Source organism: Galeopterus variegatus, unplaced genomic scaffold (genome assembly GCF_000696425.1).
Source record: "Galeopterus variegatus unplaced genomic scaffold, G_variegatus-3.0.2 Scaffold42, whole genome shotgun sequence".
In the NCBI taxonomy this organism is placed as follows: Eukaryota; Metazoa; Chordata; class Mammalia; order Dermoptera; family Cynocephalidae; genus Galeopterus; species Galeopterus variegatus.
Window position 1 is genome coordinate 1,265,181 of NW_007726153.1, and position 16,796 is coordinate 1,281,976.

General features: G+C 34.3%; 1 protein-coding gene across 1 annotated transcript in view; it reads left to right on the forward strand.

The window, feature by feature from the left end:
- Positions 1 to 15,281, forward strand: part of GPR180 (G protein-coupled receptor 180) — a 28,241-nt gene extending 12,960 nt beyond the window's left edge. Inside the window, exons 4-9 of the mRNA XM_008571542.1 lie at positions 3,650 to 3,830; positions 3,973 to 4,022; positions 7,076 to 7,233; positions 9,684 to 9,875; positions 12,295 to 12,372; positions 13,415 to 15,281. Of these exons, the coding sequence (XP_008569764.1) occupies positions 3,650 to 3,830; positions 3,973 to 4,022; positions 7,076 to 7,233; positions 9,684 to 9,875; positions 12,295 to 12,372; positions 13,415 to 13,573 (818 nt within the window). The 3' untranslated portion in view covers positions 13,574 to 15,281. The remainder of the gene's footprint in view (positions 1 to 3,649; positions 3,831 to 3,972; positions 4,023 to 7,075; positions 7,234 to 9,683; positions 9,876 to 12,294; positions 12,373 to 13,414) is intronic.
- Positions 15,282 to 16,796: the final 1,515 nt, after the last annotated feature.

A 16,796-nucleotide genomic window follows, 5' to 3' on the forward strand; every position in this document is an offset into this window, starting at 1 on the left:
AATGGGTTGGATCTTCTATTTAGCCCTGGTAACATGTTGGAATATTTTTGGCTCAAAGTAACAGAAAACCCTAATGCAAGTGGTATAGACAATAAAGAAATGAATTATCTCACACACAGAAGTTTGAGGCTTCTCTAGGATGGTTTATTTATCATCTCTCTATCCTGCTTTGTCCTCAGGCTAGCTTCTTCAAGTTCAAAGTAAGCTGCAGCAGTTCTGGGCATCAAGTCTAGATAATCGCAAAGATCAGTATGTCTCTTTTAAGAGCAAAGAAATCTTTCCCAGAAGCTCCCCATCACATTTTATTGGCCAGAACTGGGTCACATACCCTTGCCATACAGCATCATGAAAGAGATCTAAGTTAAGATGTCAGAAAGAAGACAAGGGTAGACAAATCTGTCGTATGGATTATCTTTACCTCCTACTGGCAAGGGTATTGGAATTTCTGATTGGTTTAGACTAATCAGGATATATCTTGGGACACTTGAGGGTGGGTGGACATTGGGGCTCTGAGACAGGCAGGACTGTCTATACCAGGTGCTGCCCCGTGACCCAAGGACTCTTTCCCCTTTTCTTACCCTCTTCTCCTCTCCTGTCTCTCGTCACTTAGCTGGGGCTGAATTTATTGAAGCTGTCCTCTGAGTTTTCTTCTACTTAATTTTGCCAGTGCTTCTTCCTTTAAGCTTGCCTTAAAATCTACAGAAGCGTTTACCACCTGTTGCATGCTCTTTTACGAGTATTTTTTCTTTAGTATACATTGTTTTGAGGAAGATTTAACACTTAGTATCTGCCAGTCTTCAGATTAGATTTTAATTTTAAAGTGAACAAACACAGATTGCTTTCTTCTTGAGAAGGCTGGTGGCAGAACAAAAGTAAAATTGGTAGCTAAAGAGAAAAAAAAACAGGGAGACTGCTAGAGGTGATTTATTTAAAAGAACACTGAGTACAGAAACAGCATTTTATCTTTAAATTATACTGTGGACAGGTTTTGAGGTAAGATCATTTATTTAAAATTCAGTGAACCAACGTGTAAGACAGATGTCCTAGTTTAATTCATTTTATATAGTATCTCGCTGAGATAATTTTCTTTGTTGGTTATAATGTTAGTTTTTTCTGGAAGATAAATTTAACCTTGAATAATCCTAAAACATTTTTTGCTGGTGATATATGTCTTACTTTCAAAAATCCCTTTCTCCTACATTATTCTGATTCCTCAGTAAATAGTCTGAGGATTTTATTTTTATGATGGATTTGTAACCTAATGGAGACTGAAACTTTATCAGAATGGATATTCTGTAAAATATTATAAATAAATAAAACTTTAAATAGAATGCCATGTTTAATTCTTTAATACTAAGAAAGAAATAGAAAAACTAAGGATAGAAAAACAGGATAACAAGGAATTTTACTGACCCACAGTTGTTTTTTTTTTTTTTTGTCTTTTGTCTTTTGTCTTTTTCCGTGTCCGGCAACGGATCGCAACCCTCAGTGTTGCCCCCGCACCGGACCGGGGACCGGCAACGGGATCACAACCCTTGGTGTTGCTCCCACGCCTCGCTCAGCCAGTGAGCAGGAACCGGTCTGTATGTGGGATCTGAACCCTTGGGCGGGAGCGCCGCCGCGCTTCCCAAGCGGCGCACTATCCAGTGCGCCACCGGGCTGGCCCCACAGTTGTTAATAATATGTTCACCATTTGTGTTTTCTGTCTTGTTGCAGTACTTCAGTAATCCTAGGATTATGGTACCATTATTTCTAAAGCTGGAATACTTCTCTGTGTAAGGAGTTTAAAAAGAAAATGTGCTCCTTCTGTTATTTGATGATCTCTTCTTAAAGTCTAACTAAACATGCGTTTTCACCTGCACTAGAAAACTATCTACATTTAGGTACATAGAGCAGGAGAGACACCCAGTGGCTGAAATGCTTCTTGCTGCTTTTTTTTTTCTCCTAACCATGCCAAAAACACGATTGAGGTTGAACTATTTATTGACTGTTTTTCCTACAATTTGTGTCTTCTGGAGTGCTTTTACAAAATTATTTTCCATATAATAGAAATATTCCCCATCTCTGCCTGTTAATTGGAGTTTATCCCAAATGGGAAACTGAGCGGGTTCAATTGGAATGGACGTGATTGCGATTTAGATTGTTCATCCACAAACTCAATAGACACAGCTCTATTAACAGTTACTGTCATGATACTCCAAGTAAACTCAAAGCCATTAAACTGAAAGATAGCCTTCTGGTTTATTATAAGTTTTTTCTGAAATTTCTGAAAAATAACTTAGTCAAAAGATCCCAAATTAATGCAGAAGAAGTAATGTTTATAATGAGGTTACATGAAGACTATACTGAAAAGCTGCTAGTAGGAACTAGTGTCTGCTATAATGGTTGGCACCATTTTTTATATAAAATCTGCACATTCTTACTATGTTCTTATCTTTGCCAACAAGCTCACTTTTAATTTCTGCTCACTCAAACATTTGATTTTATCATGGCCTAATTTGACAACTCAGGCCTGTCCCAACATCAGCTCCTTTCAACTTTAATTTCTATGGCCTACTTGTTACCATGTTTTGTAGTTTGAATTCCCGAGAGAGAATATGATTAGCCTAACTTACCTTTGAGAACCAAGTTATATTGTTGGCCACTTGGATTAGTAGCCATTTGGTTAGGTATTATAGTTTCAGTCAACTGTCGAGTGACATGATCTCCACAGGATTTCCTTTTTGACAAGAGGTGCAGAAAGTTACCTCAGAAGGGGGTTCTGGACATCACAGGCATTTTGAGGCTTTGTCCAGATGGAAATTCAAGGTAATAGAACATTTCATAGTTGTGCTTCTCATGTGTTAGCTGTATCAGAACCACCCATGGGGCTTACTAAAACATAGATTGTGGGGCTCCACTTGCAGACTTTCTGAGGTTAGGCCCAGGAATTTGCATTTAGGACAAGTCTCCTAGTAATGCTGCTCACCCTAGGACCATACTTTAAGAAGCATTGTCAGGGCATGATAAATTATTGTTGACTGAATAAATCCATTTCTAAACTTCTTACAAAAGAAATCCACTTTGGGAGTAAAAAGTATATTCAACTGAATGCTGAAATCATTGTTTGCATTTACTGTTTTCAAACAAAACTCAATTTTTGGTGTGTCTTTGAGTTGCTCTGATGACTATGCTTTTTTATAGATTGACTTTAACTAGTTTGGTTTAATCTGCCTTCCTATAATTAAAACTTTGTCCCAAAGTAGAAAATTATTTAAGTTTTTACAATTTCCCTTTTTTTCTCTCACAAAAATTAATGCTATGACTCCAATTAAAAAACAAGTTTTAGGGCCGGCCCGGTGGCGCACTGTAGCAGGGAGCACGGCGGCGCTCCCGCCGAGGATTCGGATCCCACATACAGACCGGCTGCTCACTGGCTGAGCGAGGTGCGGGCGCAACACCAAGGGTTGCGATCCCATTGCCGGTCCTGGTCCGGTACAGGCACGACACTGAGGGTTGCGATCCGTTGCCGGTCATGAAAAAAAAGACAAAAAGGAAAAAAAAAAAAAAAACAAGTTTTAGAAATATATTGACAGAAAGATTCGAAAGCAATCCAACACTATAACTGGCTTTGTTTTACTGAAGCAAACTCCCTTTCTTCTCTTCACAGGGTTACATGAGTTCTTTTTCCTCCTAGTCCTAGTGTACTTTGTGATTGCTTGCGTTTATGCTCAATCATTGTGGCAGGCTATTAAGAAAGGAGGACCCATGCACATGATTTTAAAGGTTCTGACAACTGCATTGCTGTTACAAGCTGGTTCAGCCTTAGCTAATTACATTCATTTCTCCAGGTAACTCAAAACCACTAAAACTGTGTTCATCATTACATCTAATTAATCCTAATTAATCCACCAAAATTATGTTTGCTTTGGTTATAAACAATTTTTTTCACATTTGTAATTTAAACTAATACTCTTTATTTCAATTCCTCAGTTACTCCAAAGATGGAATAGGAGTACCTTTTATGGGAAGTTTGGCAGAATGTGAGTATCTTTATGAGCACTTTTAAAAAATATAAACTTGCAGTCTGCTTGTTTGTTTTTCATTTCTTTAAATTATTTTTTGTTATAGTACAGTTTTTCTGTCCAAGGTTGTTTAGCTTGACTGAAAACAGTGTTGTAGATTTAGTTCCCATACATCCTATTTAGTTTCTTCTTAATAATAGGTAATGTGTGTAGCTCTTCAGTGTTTTTAGAGCATGTTTATATACATTTTTTCATTTTATCCTCAATAAAAAAGTAGGTAGTTTAGCCTTATTTTGCAGATAAAGATTCTGGACTTAGTGACATGAAGCACATTTCCAAATGTCAGTCAGCTATTGAATGGTAGAGCCCAGACTCAGACCCAAATTTTGTGATCCCAAAGCTGAAGTTTTTTTCCCTACTGTAATTCCATTTTCTGTTACACTGATTCTTCTTCTCTGTTTCTGACCCAAAGCTATAAGGTACACCTGTCATTGAGCTGACCTCACATCTTTGTTCTTTTATTTACGAGAACTATTATGAAGTAATTTTTCAATTAAGCATATTAGGAAAAAAATATTTAAAAGGTCCTATAATCGTGACATTTTAAAGAGAACTTCAGAGGGACATCATGTGCCATTCTTAATCCTGGAAAATTATTTAAGATTTGCTCTAAAAAGCAGATTCTGAACATGAAACCATTTTAGGGTTTACTTATATTTCCATATTTCTCTTCTAGTCTCCTCACTCTCAAGCAGGGTCTCTTGTGGGAATCTCTGTTAATCATCTGAGGATACACTTATTCTGACCTTGCTGCCTGTTTTAAGATCCTAAAACTTCCAAGAACCTTTTATTTTCCTTGTGAAGAGGACATGGGTATATAAACAAGAGGAGATGATCCTTTTTCAACATTATCTAGAGCCCTGGCTTCACCCTCTCTTTTCTCTTAGATGACTTTTGGATGTGAAATAGAATCATAGAATTTTAAAGCTGGATAGAACCTTAGAAATAATTTAGCTTATGCATTTTAGATGAGGAAATTGAGGTACAAAGAGACAAAGCATACAGAGCTGATTAGTGGCAAAGCTATTACTAAAACTAAAGACTGTTGAATTTTTGTGGGTGTCTACTATGTATATAACAGTGTTAGGCTATCTGGCATTTTCACAGAAGGGTAAAAAAAAAAAAAGTTTTTTTAAAAACTGCCAGAAATTGATGTTGCTAATTTTTCTTCGTTCTAACAAAAGGTTTGGTTAATCAAGTGGTTAAAATTCAAGACAGAATGAAGTTTTGTGTGATCTGTGTATTTTATCTATGATTAGTTATTTTTCAACAACAAATGAGCAGTGTTCTACCTGTCCAGTTACAGTGTTATACTGATCTGTACGTAACTTAGTCCATAAAGAAATGAGCCAGAAAACTAGGAGATTTTTCCCCACAAGTATTTGTTTTTGGTACTTAGCAACTTATGTAGGAATATTCCTTTCGCCAACTTCTTTATCTAAGTAACTGAATACGTATTTATGAAATGTTTAATAAAATTAATTGGCATCACAGACATTTAAAATCTGTGGTGAAAGAAAAGTGTGCTTGATGTGAAAGGCCATGATATTTTATATTGTTTGAATGTAGTGACAGTTCATTATCAGAATTCAGTATCACAAATATATAAGCAGAGACGTAGAGTAGCCAGTTTTAATTTGGATGGCAGAGCAAGAGCAAGTCTGTCAAAATATATCTGAAAAGGTGTGTCATTAATAGGTTTTTGGCTTGCAACTTTTAAACATAAGCAGTATATCAGGACCTCCCCAACATCCCCATTTGCTTAATGGGGATCATTTCAGAATCCACTCCTTAAGGATGTCATCAGCTATATATATTTGTAAATACCTATAATACCTATATAATCAGTGGGCTGGTATCATGTGTAGATAATGCACAAACTAAGAGATAAAGAGATTCTAAAAAGGGTGGGACATAGCGTGAAATTTAACTCAAAACAGGTTTGGGTTCCAGTCTTTGTTCTAAAGAAGATGATTTCAACTCTTGGCCTCATTTCATAGTCTGCCTAATTGGAAAGTTGAAGTGAAATAAAATTCAGGTATCAATAAACAAACAAATAAGTATCAGCATTACATACTATAGCTAGTTTTATCTGTTTCTACAAGAATATCCTTATATTAAAGAAGTAAAAGTTCTAAACATCAAGGTTATGGGTAGCAATTTGAAAAAAGTTTTATCTTGTTACATTGTGATCACAAGTTTATTCCAAAATCTGCATCAAAATACACTTTGAAAAAGTGATAAATTTTTAAAAAAATATAAATACTAGTTTATGAAATAAATAGGCATGGAACTTGAAGAAATTATAGATTTTTGTTGTTTTCTTATAGTGCTGAACTGGATGCGGCAGTTTTGCATCCTTTTTAGAGTAGGAGGCTTCCCTTGCAGTGCAAGTGATGGCCGCCTGGTGGCACATCACACTAAAGCATGGGACTTTTCATTTGTCTTCAGGACCCTGAAACTAAAGCCAACATAATTGGGTGTTACAGTGGCTGTGCATTTTATTGTCATCTTGTTTCTTATCAATAGCTTTAGAAAATACTCTTCAAATTATAGTTCAACCATCAAAAAAAAAAAAGTTAACAACACAGAAATGAAGGTACTAGTATTCTCCACATTGCACAAATTATATTTAAAATTTATTTCTTTCAGTAAGCAGTGAATTATAGTGAACAGGATTATGTAGTTAGAAAAGCTAAGAAAAACGAGAAACATCAAGAAATTTAAGGTTGGACTTAATAGAGATAGGATGTGGTCATATATGTATTTTAAAATAGGAGTATTGACATTGTTTTAACTATTTTTATAAATGTTTACAAATTTTATGGCATTTTTAATTCTTCAGAATTATTATACATGTATATCTCTTAGATTGAATTTCCTCAGCTTCTCTTTGAAAATGCCTATCTTTTTTGTGGCCCAAAAAAATGGTGTTCTTATCTCAATGCAAAAAGTATCCAGTTATTTGTATTGTAAAAACTTGGTTGACTTTGGCTTTTATTTTCCATTAGTTTTTGACATTGCTTCCCAAATTCAGATGTTATACCTACTTCTGAGTCTATGCATGGGTTGGACAATTGTCAGAATGAAGAAGTCTCAAAGCAGACCTCTCCAGTGGGATTCTACACCTGCATCCACTGGCATTGCAGTATTCATTGTCATAACGCAGGTGAGTGTTGATGCTCAATGTTTCTGCTTAGCAATATTTAGAAATGTAGACTTGAACATATTTCATTCCAAAATCAAAACCTGGGATCCCTGAGGAATTTGTGTCATTTGAGGTATGAATTTAAAGAGTGATAGATCAAATAATCTTAGTGCAAGTATATGTAGATTGCAGAATTTAATTGTGATTTACCTGAATTTGAGCTTCCTACCAGCTAAAGTGCAGTATGCTTAATGTTAGGTTAGATTCTCATTTCCTACTCAATGATAGCTTTATTTCATATTTTCTAGCATGTGGTAAGTACTCAACCTTGAATGAGAGATTTAGTGAATTTGAAATTTATCCATTGGCAAGGATCTTTAGGATTGGCTACTTTATATGTAAAAGAATTTTAAGTGATTATCTGAGATTAATTAAAAGGCAAAAGAGAGAAAAAAGGATAGGATCTTGTTTTTGAAAACAAATATAAAAACAAATCTGGTCTTTTAGGAAGGTCCTCTATGCCTTTTTTTTCTTCTCCTCTATAGCGGTAGTATTAACAGTATTCTAGGATATCCATATGCCAATGTGCAATGGATTTATGAAAATTAAGAAGAAAGATCCCAAATAAACAACTTGTCTTAAAAAAAGAAGAAGAAAGGTATAAATATAAAAATTTATATTGAGTTTGTGACCAGCAGTAGCTATAGATGAAAATGAAATATGCACCAGGGCTCTGTAAAGGACATTATAAATGTAAGTTTTAATGCATTAAATAAATTTTTAAATTTATTAATGAAGGGTGGGGCCAGTGCTTTATTTATCTTTGTTCTCCTAGTATTTACTTAGTACATAGGTTCTGAGTGAAGTATGAGTATGGAGTTTACATGATTGATTTCAGAAAGAGACCATATCACAGGTGGTGATATTTAGAAAGGAGGCAGTGCCAGGAAAGAGAGCTGATGAGAAAGAATTGAATTAGAAATGATTAAAATCAGGGCAAGGTTCTACTAACTTAATGTTTTTAATCTAGGACATACAGAGAGTAGTATTAATATCAGGTCAAATTCTCATTTTTCAATTAATAGCTCTTTTAAAGATTTATTTTTTATTACCATTTTTTTGTAATTTTAATTTATTACCATAGAAAAACACAGATTGAGAACTGAGATTATGACACTACACTAGAGCTTAAGTGAGCATTTATGAGGAATACGTTAGACATAGCCCTGATCTTCAACATCAATCTAGACAGACAAGGCAGATGAGACAGTCAACCAAAGAGTACGTAAATATGTACATATATTATACAGATCATATATTAGCATATGTATACAAAAATAGGGGAGTTTAAGTGTGTAAAAATGTACATCATGGGAAATGATAGTTTTATAATATAATAGCACTTCTATGTTGCAAAGGTTAAATTTAGAAATATGGATTAAGGAATCAGATGGGTATAATTTGGTGGAATAAAGGAACAATACTTTGAGTAACAGAGCAGATATTGAGCCCAGGAAGGAAATTTCACAGGTGCAGGGTGACAATGGAGTTTGCCTAGCAAGAATGGTAGCAGAAGTAAAATTAATGTAGAAGATATGAGAATCAGGAAAGGAAAAGGTTGCTGGTAAACCCCATAAAAACCTAAGAATTGGATTTAATATTGAGTTTTGATTTCTTCCAAAAGTCTTAGAAGTTACTGAAAACTCAGTTCTGAGGGCTGAGTTGACAAATGATGGAAGTGCAGAGGGCTACAGATGTGTGATGCCAAAAACATTGTAATAATTTAAGTGATTGATTTTTAATAAAGATGGGGAGCATAGACACTGATTTCTACTGAATAGCAACAAACAGAACAGTTTAATGAGGAACTTGCTGAGCTTTTCACTGTTAACAATATGGGAGGAAAGGTCAACAAACAAACAAGGATGAATAGCAGTGCCATGCATGCTTAAAGCAAATATAAGAAATTCGTTCTTTAAACAGGGAGGTTACCGTGAAAAAAGAGTAAAGTCTAAAATCAGCAATTCTGACTTGTTGATTTCTGGGTTATAAAACATACTTAGATATTTAAAAGTTACCCTGAGATAGTGAGCATGAGTGCAGAACAGTTTGATTTCTAATGATGTGTTTAAGTAAGGAGATGGACTTAGAAGAAAGTTTGTTCTGTTAACCTTTTCAGTTTATTTTTATCCTTAGTGATGTCTTATTTGAATCATGATAGCAATAGCATTTTTTAAAAAATATTTTGAGTATAGTCTTGATAAAAATTCTTTTTCTCTATCTTATGTTATTAAAGTGAGGAAAAGACTGTGCCCTTATTTATTGACAACCTCTATAGTCTGAAAAATCTTAGAAACTCTCAGGAATGTTTATATAATATTTAAGGGGATGTTTATAAAAGAGTTGAAAAAAGTGCTTTATTGTAAGTAGGCATGTGTTTTTTTCCTCTAAATGTAATATTGTTTTTGCAGAGTATTTTGCTACTTTGGGAGCAGTTTGAAGATACCAGTCATCGTAGCTACCATTCACACCACAACTTAGCAGGGATCCTTCTGATCGTTTTAAGAATTTGCCTAGCATTGTCATTAAGCTGTGGACTCTATCAGATTATCACAATGGAGAGAAGTACACTCAAAAGGGAGTTCTACATCACATTTGCCAAAGTATGGGTTTGCCAAGTAATAGCTTCTTCTGATTATCAACTTTGTTCTGGTTTCTTTGGGAAGTTAGTAAACAACCACATGCTAACATTTATTAAATTCTTATTATGGACCAGGCACTACTATAAGTCCTTTGTATACTTCAACTCATTTAATCTTCACAACTTATGTGATGTAGGTACAGGTTGAGTATCCCAAACCCAAAAATGCAAAACGCTCCAAAATCAGAAACTTTTTGAGTTCCTACAAGACGCCACAAGTGGAAAATTCCATACCTGACTTCATGTGATGAGTTGAAGTCAAAATGCAGGTGCATGATGCACAGTTTATTCATGGTCCCCAAGGGAAAAAAAGACCTTCCCAGTTCCCTTCAGTAGCAATGTATCTTTTAATCAAAATGCAGTATCCTAGGAGAAGACTGAAAGCCTCCAGTTGTTTGTTGTTGCTGTTGTTTAACAGCTGATACTGGTATTCTGGTGATGCTACTGTGCTGCTTAGTTACTGTAGACACATTATTTTTTCACTATATTAATGGTAGGTTGGGGTTCAATCCCTGTACTGGCCAGTGCCAAAAATTTTTTTTTAAAAGGTATGTCATATTTTTTACCATTAAGTACTTATGTGTGAATAAGTGTAAAAAAATGATTGTTTATCAGTAGTATATAAATTCAGAGTCAGGGATGACAGTAATGTTACTGCTCCGACCCCTCTCCTGATCTTTTACTACATGGGTACTGAGAAAAATCAAACGTACTTTGAGATCTCACTAGCATAAGGACATAGAAAGGAGAAATAGAGTGAATATGGTCTCATATGGATGGAGTGAAGTTGGCTGGAACATAACATGGACTCAGCCTCCTGGCTCTGTCTGCTTATTCTGAAGGATAGCTCCTCACAGTTTGCTATAAAATACTGTACAACTCTGAGAATAACAGTTCTTAATTAATAACTGCTGAGAAATGCAATCTGTATTCTCATCTAGAAGTTTCCATTTTTCAGTCAGACTGAAAAAAATCCATATTCCTTCATCTTGGCAACTCAAACCAATATTCTGATAGGCTGTTCAGTCAGCCCACTCTAGTCTACAGAGTGTCTGACCATTCCAAGGCAGCTGTGGAAGGAGGGCCAGATGCCTTCCGTATTCCTAGAGTTGAGCACTGCAAAACTGCTGTTGCAGCCCTAGGAACCAGTTTCTGGCCTCTGAGTACCAAATAGGCAAGAAAATGCTATTTTGCTTTTGAACTTTTCACTGGGACAGGAGTGCTTCTTGTTTGATTATGTGTTTAAGTTAGTATATATTTAAGGTGTTTAAGCATTAAGTTTTCCTCCTTTGTTTTATGTTTAAAACAGGACCAACCTTTTTTTCTTGAACTTAAAAACAATTACTTTCATATGTTTTAATTTTAACTTTTTGAATAGGGTCAGTCATTCAAAAGTATTTAAAGAGTAGTAAAAATTATTTCTTACCTCTTTCCCCTCTACTCAGTTATCACCACTTTTACATATGTTGCTAATTTATACTTCTAGAGATTTTTTTTTTCCTTTTTGTCTTTTTTTACTGACCGGTAACGGGATCGCAACCCTCGGTGTTGCGCTGGTACCGGGGACCGGCAACGGGATCGCAACCCTCGGTGTTGCGCCCGCACCGCGCTCAGCCAGTGAGCGGGAACCGGTCTGTATATGTGGGATCCGAACCCTCGGCGGGAGCGCCGCCACACTCCCAAGCGGCGCACTCTCCAGTGCGCCACCGGGCCGGCCCTAGAGAATTTTTAATATTCCTATATATATTTTTCTCCATTTTTATACAAATAGCAACATATTAAACACATTTTTCTACATCTTGTTTTTCCCCCTATATCTTCAGTGTACCAAGCATCTCAACAGCTGCTAATTATTAACTTATTTTTTTATTTCAAATTTCATTTTGGAAAAGAGAATACATTGCCATGGTTCAAGGAAAAATAGAAAAAGATGTTTGGAAAGTATAACGTAAACAATTTCCCATTCTTACCTGCCCAATTTTCCTCCTTTAAATAAGTAATCTCTATTAATCAGTTCTTTTACATTCTTACAGAATTTCTTTGTCTGTCTACATGCAAATATCAATGTGCATTCTTCTTTTTTTCTTTTTAAAGAAATTTTACACATTTGACCTTTATTAATATATTTGTAGTATGTCAAGTATATGTATGTAACAGATTTACAAGTATAAGATTATAAATACTCCAGAAAATACTCACTTGGTTAAAAACAAAATCTTAATGACATAGAAATAGCAAATTTATTTCTACATTTTATTGGAAGCTGGACTTTAAAGGCCAGTTGAGATCAGAATCTAATATGCTAGTAACGTTTTTTATCTGGGACACTTTGAAAACAAAGACATACTATACTTACTTGATTTATTATTAATTTTTTTCAGGGCTGTATCTTGTGGTTTTTATGTCATCCAGGTCTTGCATGCATTTCTATCATATTTAGTGACTATCAAAGAGATAAGGTAAGTAATATACATGATCAAAATCAAAATAGTTTTTTTTTAATGAAAATATACTCTTTATTGAGAAAATATTAAAGTGGAAGGGGACTATTTATCCATTCAGATGTTTCTTGGGTTCTTTAAAATAAAACTATGAAACAAAATATTAAACCAGTGAGTATATAAATTAGAACTTTAAAACAAAATAATTTTTTGAAAATTTAGCTTATAAGCAAAATGATAGACATAGCATTTGTTGTACTTATTTTAGCTTGTTTTGGAACACTGTTTTATCTACATGCAAATACGAATGTACATTCTTATTTTTAAATTATAGAATTCATAACACATCTTTGTTAAGAAAAAATGTTTAAGTTTTTTCCTACATAGTGGTAAAAATCAAGATATAGATTTATAGAAATCAGTCTAGTTGCTTTAACAGACTACAGACTGGAGTGCCATGCTCAAGTATGCTACATTTTGATTTTGTTGATACCTACCTTCTTAGATGAATGGCTCCATCATTTCAAAGTGGAATTCTGCCAGGAGCTTCTTTACAAGCAATGCTGTATGTGCTTGAACACACAAATGTTTATTGAGCCTGAGATATTTACAAAGGGTAAATAGATAGGAAGGTAGTCTCCAAACTAGAGAAGTGACTTGAGAATTTTTGAAAGGCCTTTTAGAGTACTCTTTAGGTTTGGGTAGGGGCATGCTTTGTTCCTGTTACTCAATTAGCCAGGAACCTGATTTTTCTTATTTCTTACTGAAACTCCTGTCTATAATGTGCACACCCTTAGGAGAGAATGGCTTAGCAAATTATTTTTTGTTTCCTTGGCATCTATAAACTGTTAAAGGAATTTAACCCTTGAGCAATTAACAGTTCTGAACATTAGTTGTATTTTCCTGTTGAAAATTTATTTGATAAAATATACCCTGGTAAAGATGAAGGATAGAATACTATATTTATATAAAAAGCATATATAGATAGGTTCATGATAAATTGAATATAATTTCTCTGTTTCTGCATGCAGTAAAAGCATTTCCTTTCTTTTCTTTTCAGGTTATTACAATAGGTGTTATCCTTTGCCAGTCTGTTTCCATGGTTATTCTCTACAGACTCTTTCTATCCCACAGTCTATACTGGGAAGTTTCTTCACTTTCCTCAGTAACGCTACCACTGACCATATCATCTGGACACAAAAGTCGACTTCATTTTTGATGCTTGATTTTTGTTGAAAGGAAAAGTGAATTGGTTAAAAGTGCAATAACGATCCAAATATAGTGACTTTCTTTTTCATACGTTTGATATGAAAAATTGAACAGTGAAAGCAGAGTGTGTTATTTATATAACTGCATTTAAGCAGTACCAAAACTGAGAAAAGGTAATAAATGGAATGTTTTGAAATATACTTAAACAATAAACTTTCAAGAAAGAGTGTTGTTATAAGGTGATTGAAGCAATTACCATACAGAAATAAATGTGAAAAAGAATTATATGATATTTTGGTAAGATATTTAATTCACCACTTAAAATGCCTCATTTTATATCAATAGCTAACTCAGGTTTGGTAGTCTTATAAAAAGTAATCAGTTAAATGATTACTTGTTTATACATATCTAAACTAGTCTGGTTATGAAATCAGTGTAATGCACTGATTTTAAAAACTGCTGCTTTTTTTAAGGAAAATGCATTTCATATTGGAGTTTAAAGGACTTGAAAACGAAATTACTTCAGGAAATGAATATAAAATATATTCGCAGTTAAGTAAATAAGCTTTTGTTTATTTGTGGGTGGGAGATTATTCTCTAATTTTTCCTATCATTTTTGGCTCCAGTTCAGGTTTTAGCTTGATTAGCGAAGGGTTTTTGCCAAATAGTTTATGAAAAATAAAATTTAGACACATCGCATGGGTTGTAAGGCAAAGGATTTTAAAATCTGAACACTTAGGTAAAGGGAAAAGCAGGTTTATATGTCTAAAAAGAAAAAAGGAAAAGGTACTATGTGATATGGTACTAAAGTTTTAATCCCGATATAATTCATTTCTCTTACATTGAACCCCCAATCATAATTAAGCCATATACACAGATTAAATTAACAGAAGCATTTCACATAAATGTTGGTTTCAGTCATCAACTACCCATGAATTCTTGCCCAAGGATACTTAATCAGGATTAAATTTTCTATGAATAATTGAAAAACAAAATACTCACTGGATTTGTTATAATCCGTGTTGGCACTGGATTCTAAGTAGTTGCCATCTTGAATCCTTTGTAATAAAGCCATACTTTTGCATGTGCATGATGCCCCATTATTGAGTGTGTTAGCTAAAAAATACTCTTATCAAGTGCCTGTTTAAAGAATTGCTAAATGGTTGTCAACAGCTGTTTAAAATGAGAATTCCCATTATAGTCACTGATGGAAATTATTCTGTTGCTATTTGTCAGGTTGTTTAGGCCTTTTCATTTTTACCTCTGGCTTATTTAAAAAATATCTGTCTACTTATTACATTTTTAAGCACTGATCTGGTAATTAAACTTTTTAATTAAATAGTTAAAGTAAGGTAGTGTAACTTAAAAATATCTGTGTCCATGTCTTTGTTTTTCCCTTTTACCTAGTCTCATTGGAAGTGAATAGTATTCTGCTCCATTTAAAAGCAAAATATATGTTTGTGACTAGCAAAATGGCAAAGTAAGAGTTCAGCCTGCTCGTTAAATGATCTCTCTAATATTTCTTTATAAATTATTTAATAAATGAGAGCTACAGGTTAAGACTAGAAAGTCTAAGGTATGTTTTAGGTTTACATGATCTGCTGAGGGGTCATAACCTTTCTCTTTTACCATGTCTGAGTAATAACCCCAGTTATTATCTGTTGTGTTTAACTGAGGTGCAGATAATTATGCTCAGTAAAAAAGTGAAGCCTTTTTCATAAATTTTGTGATCTTGCAGCAATGGGAAGGGAATAATCTTTGTGTTATTTTACAGAAAGAACATAGTAACTAACCAATATCTATGAAGTTTATTACTATGCTTTCATTTATAAAATTTTAAGGTTTTTTTACATTACTTTTTAATTTATGGTTGAAATTGCTGATAATTGATTTTGTTATTCAAGGGCCATTGTTAAGTGAAGGAAAACATTTATTAATAAATTTATAAAACTGTCCTTGATTAATAATCAGGGACAGAATTTATAGTTCATAAGTCATGACACAGTATCCCCTTTTTCCCTTTCTGAATGTACATGGAGATTCGTCACTACAGATTACAGAAAGATAAGTTTATATCGCAAACTTGAATTAAAGATAAACTTTTCCACTTCTGTCAGATAATGCTCTTTTTAAAGTCTATTTTTACATTTTTTCTTACAGAGGATAAATAGTCTGTTCAAAGCTCTTTTTTTCAAAAACATTTCTTCTCTTAAGAAAATATGAAGGTGTTTGTTTTCACTGACATGTATGATAATGTGAGTGCCTACTCTGCATCAGGCACTTTCCCCTTGTTATCACTGAGCCCTACTACAATAGCCAAGCTCCCGTTTAACTGAGTATAAGAGAGAATAAATGATTCCTCTAAAGTCACCTGGCTATTTAGTTTTTCTAGTTTACCCTCATGATTTAATGAGCACATATTAGGTGTGTATATTTTTAGTGAGAATAAATGGCTATCCATAGTTAATTCTAGCTCTTGATATGAACATTAAACCTGGCATTGTGCTGAGATCAGAAGTGAACTTGAGTATCTGTAAAACCTAGCACACTTCAGTATTTGAATCTGGCTTTCAACCAGAAAGAATTGCTAGCAGGGAGAGTAATTCAGACAGAAGAACTTGCTTTAGGGTAATTTTTCATGGTTTCAAGTAAAGTAAGCCAAGTCTGATGAAAATAGAAGATACACAAGTCTAACATCAGCTCTAAAGTAATGAGACAAGAACCTATATATCAACATGAGCACGAGCCCCTTCAACATGCTTCCTTCAGCAGACTGTACGTTCTCTGGAAATTCTTTGGAAATCTGGAATTTTTTCTGAAACATTCTCTTAAATAGCTTTTGTGGTGTCAAATCATTGAGTTTCTTGCTTTTGTTTTTGTGATTTTATTCAGTTGGTGATTTTTTTTTTTGAGAATTGATAGTATCATTAGAAATAGCCACTCGGAGGCCAATGATAACATTTTTTCTTACAAATGTGACCTTGTGAATTGAGACTAAAATAAGTAGATCGGTTTTTCTAGGAGATCTGACAACTAGCGTGGAAGCGCTGTAGCTGTTATGTAGTATTACTGCTTCCACACATGGGCAGCCTTCACAGCTCCAACGGCATTGTGCATGCTGTGCTGTAGGAGTGCCATGAGGCCTGGAGGTGTGGAAAGAAGCCGTTCTGCCCACTGTGGCCATTCCCCACAAAACAATCTCTTGGAAAAGGAAATCATCTGGATGATGGGCA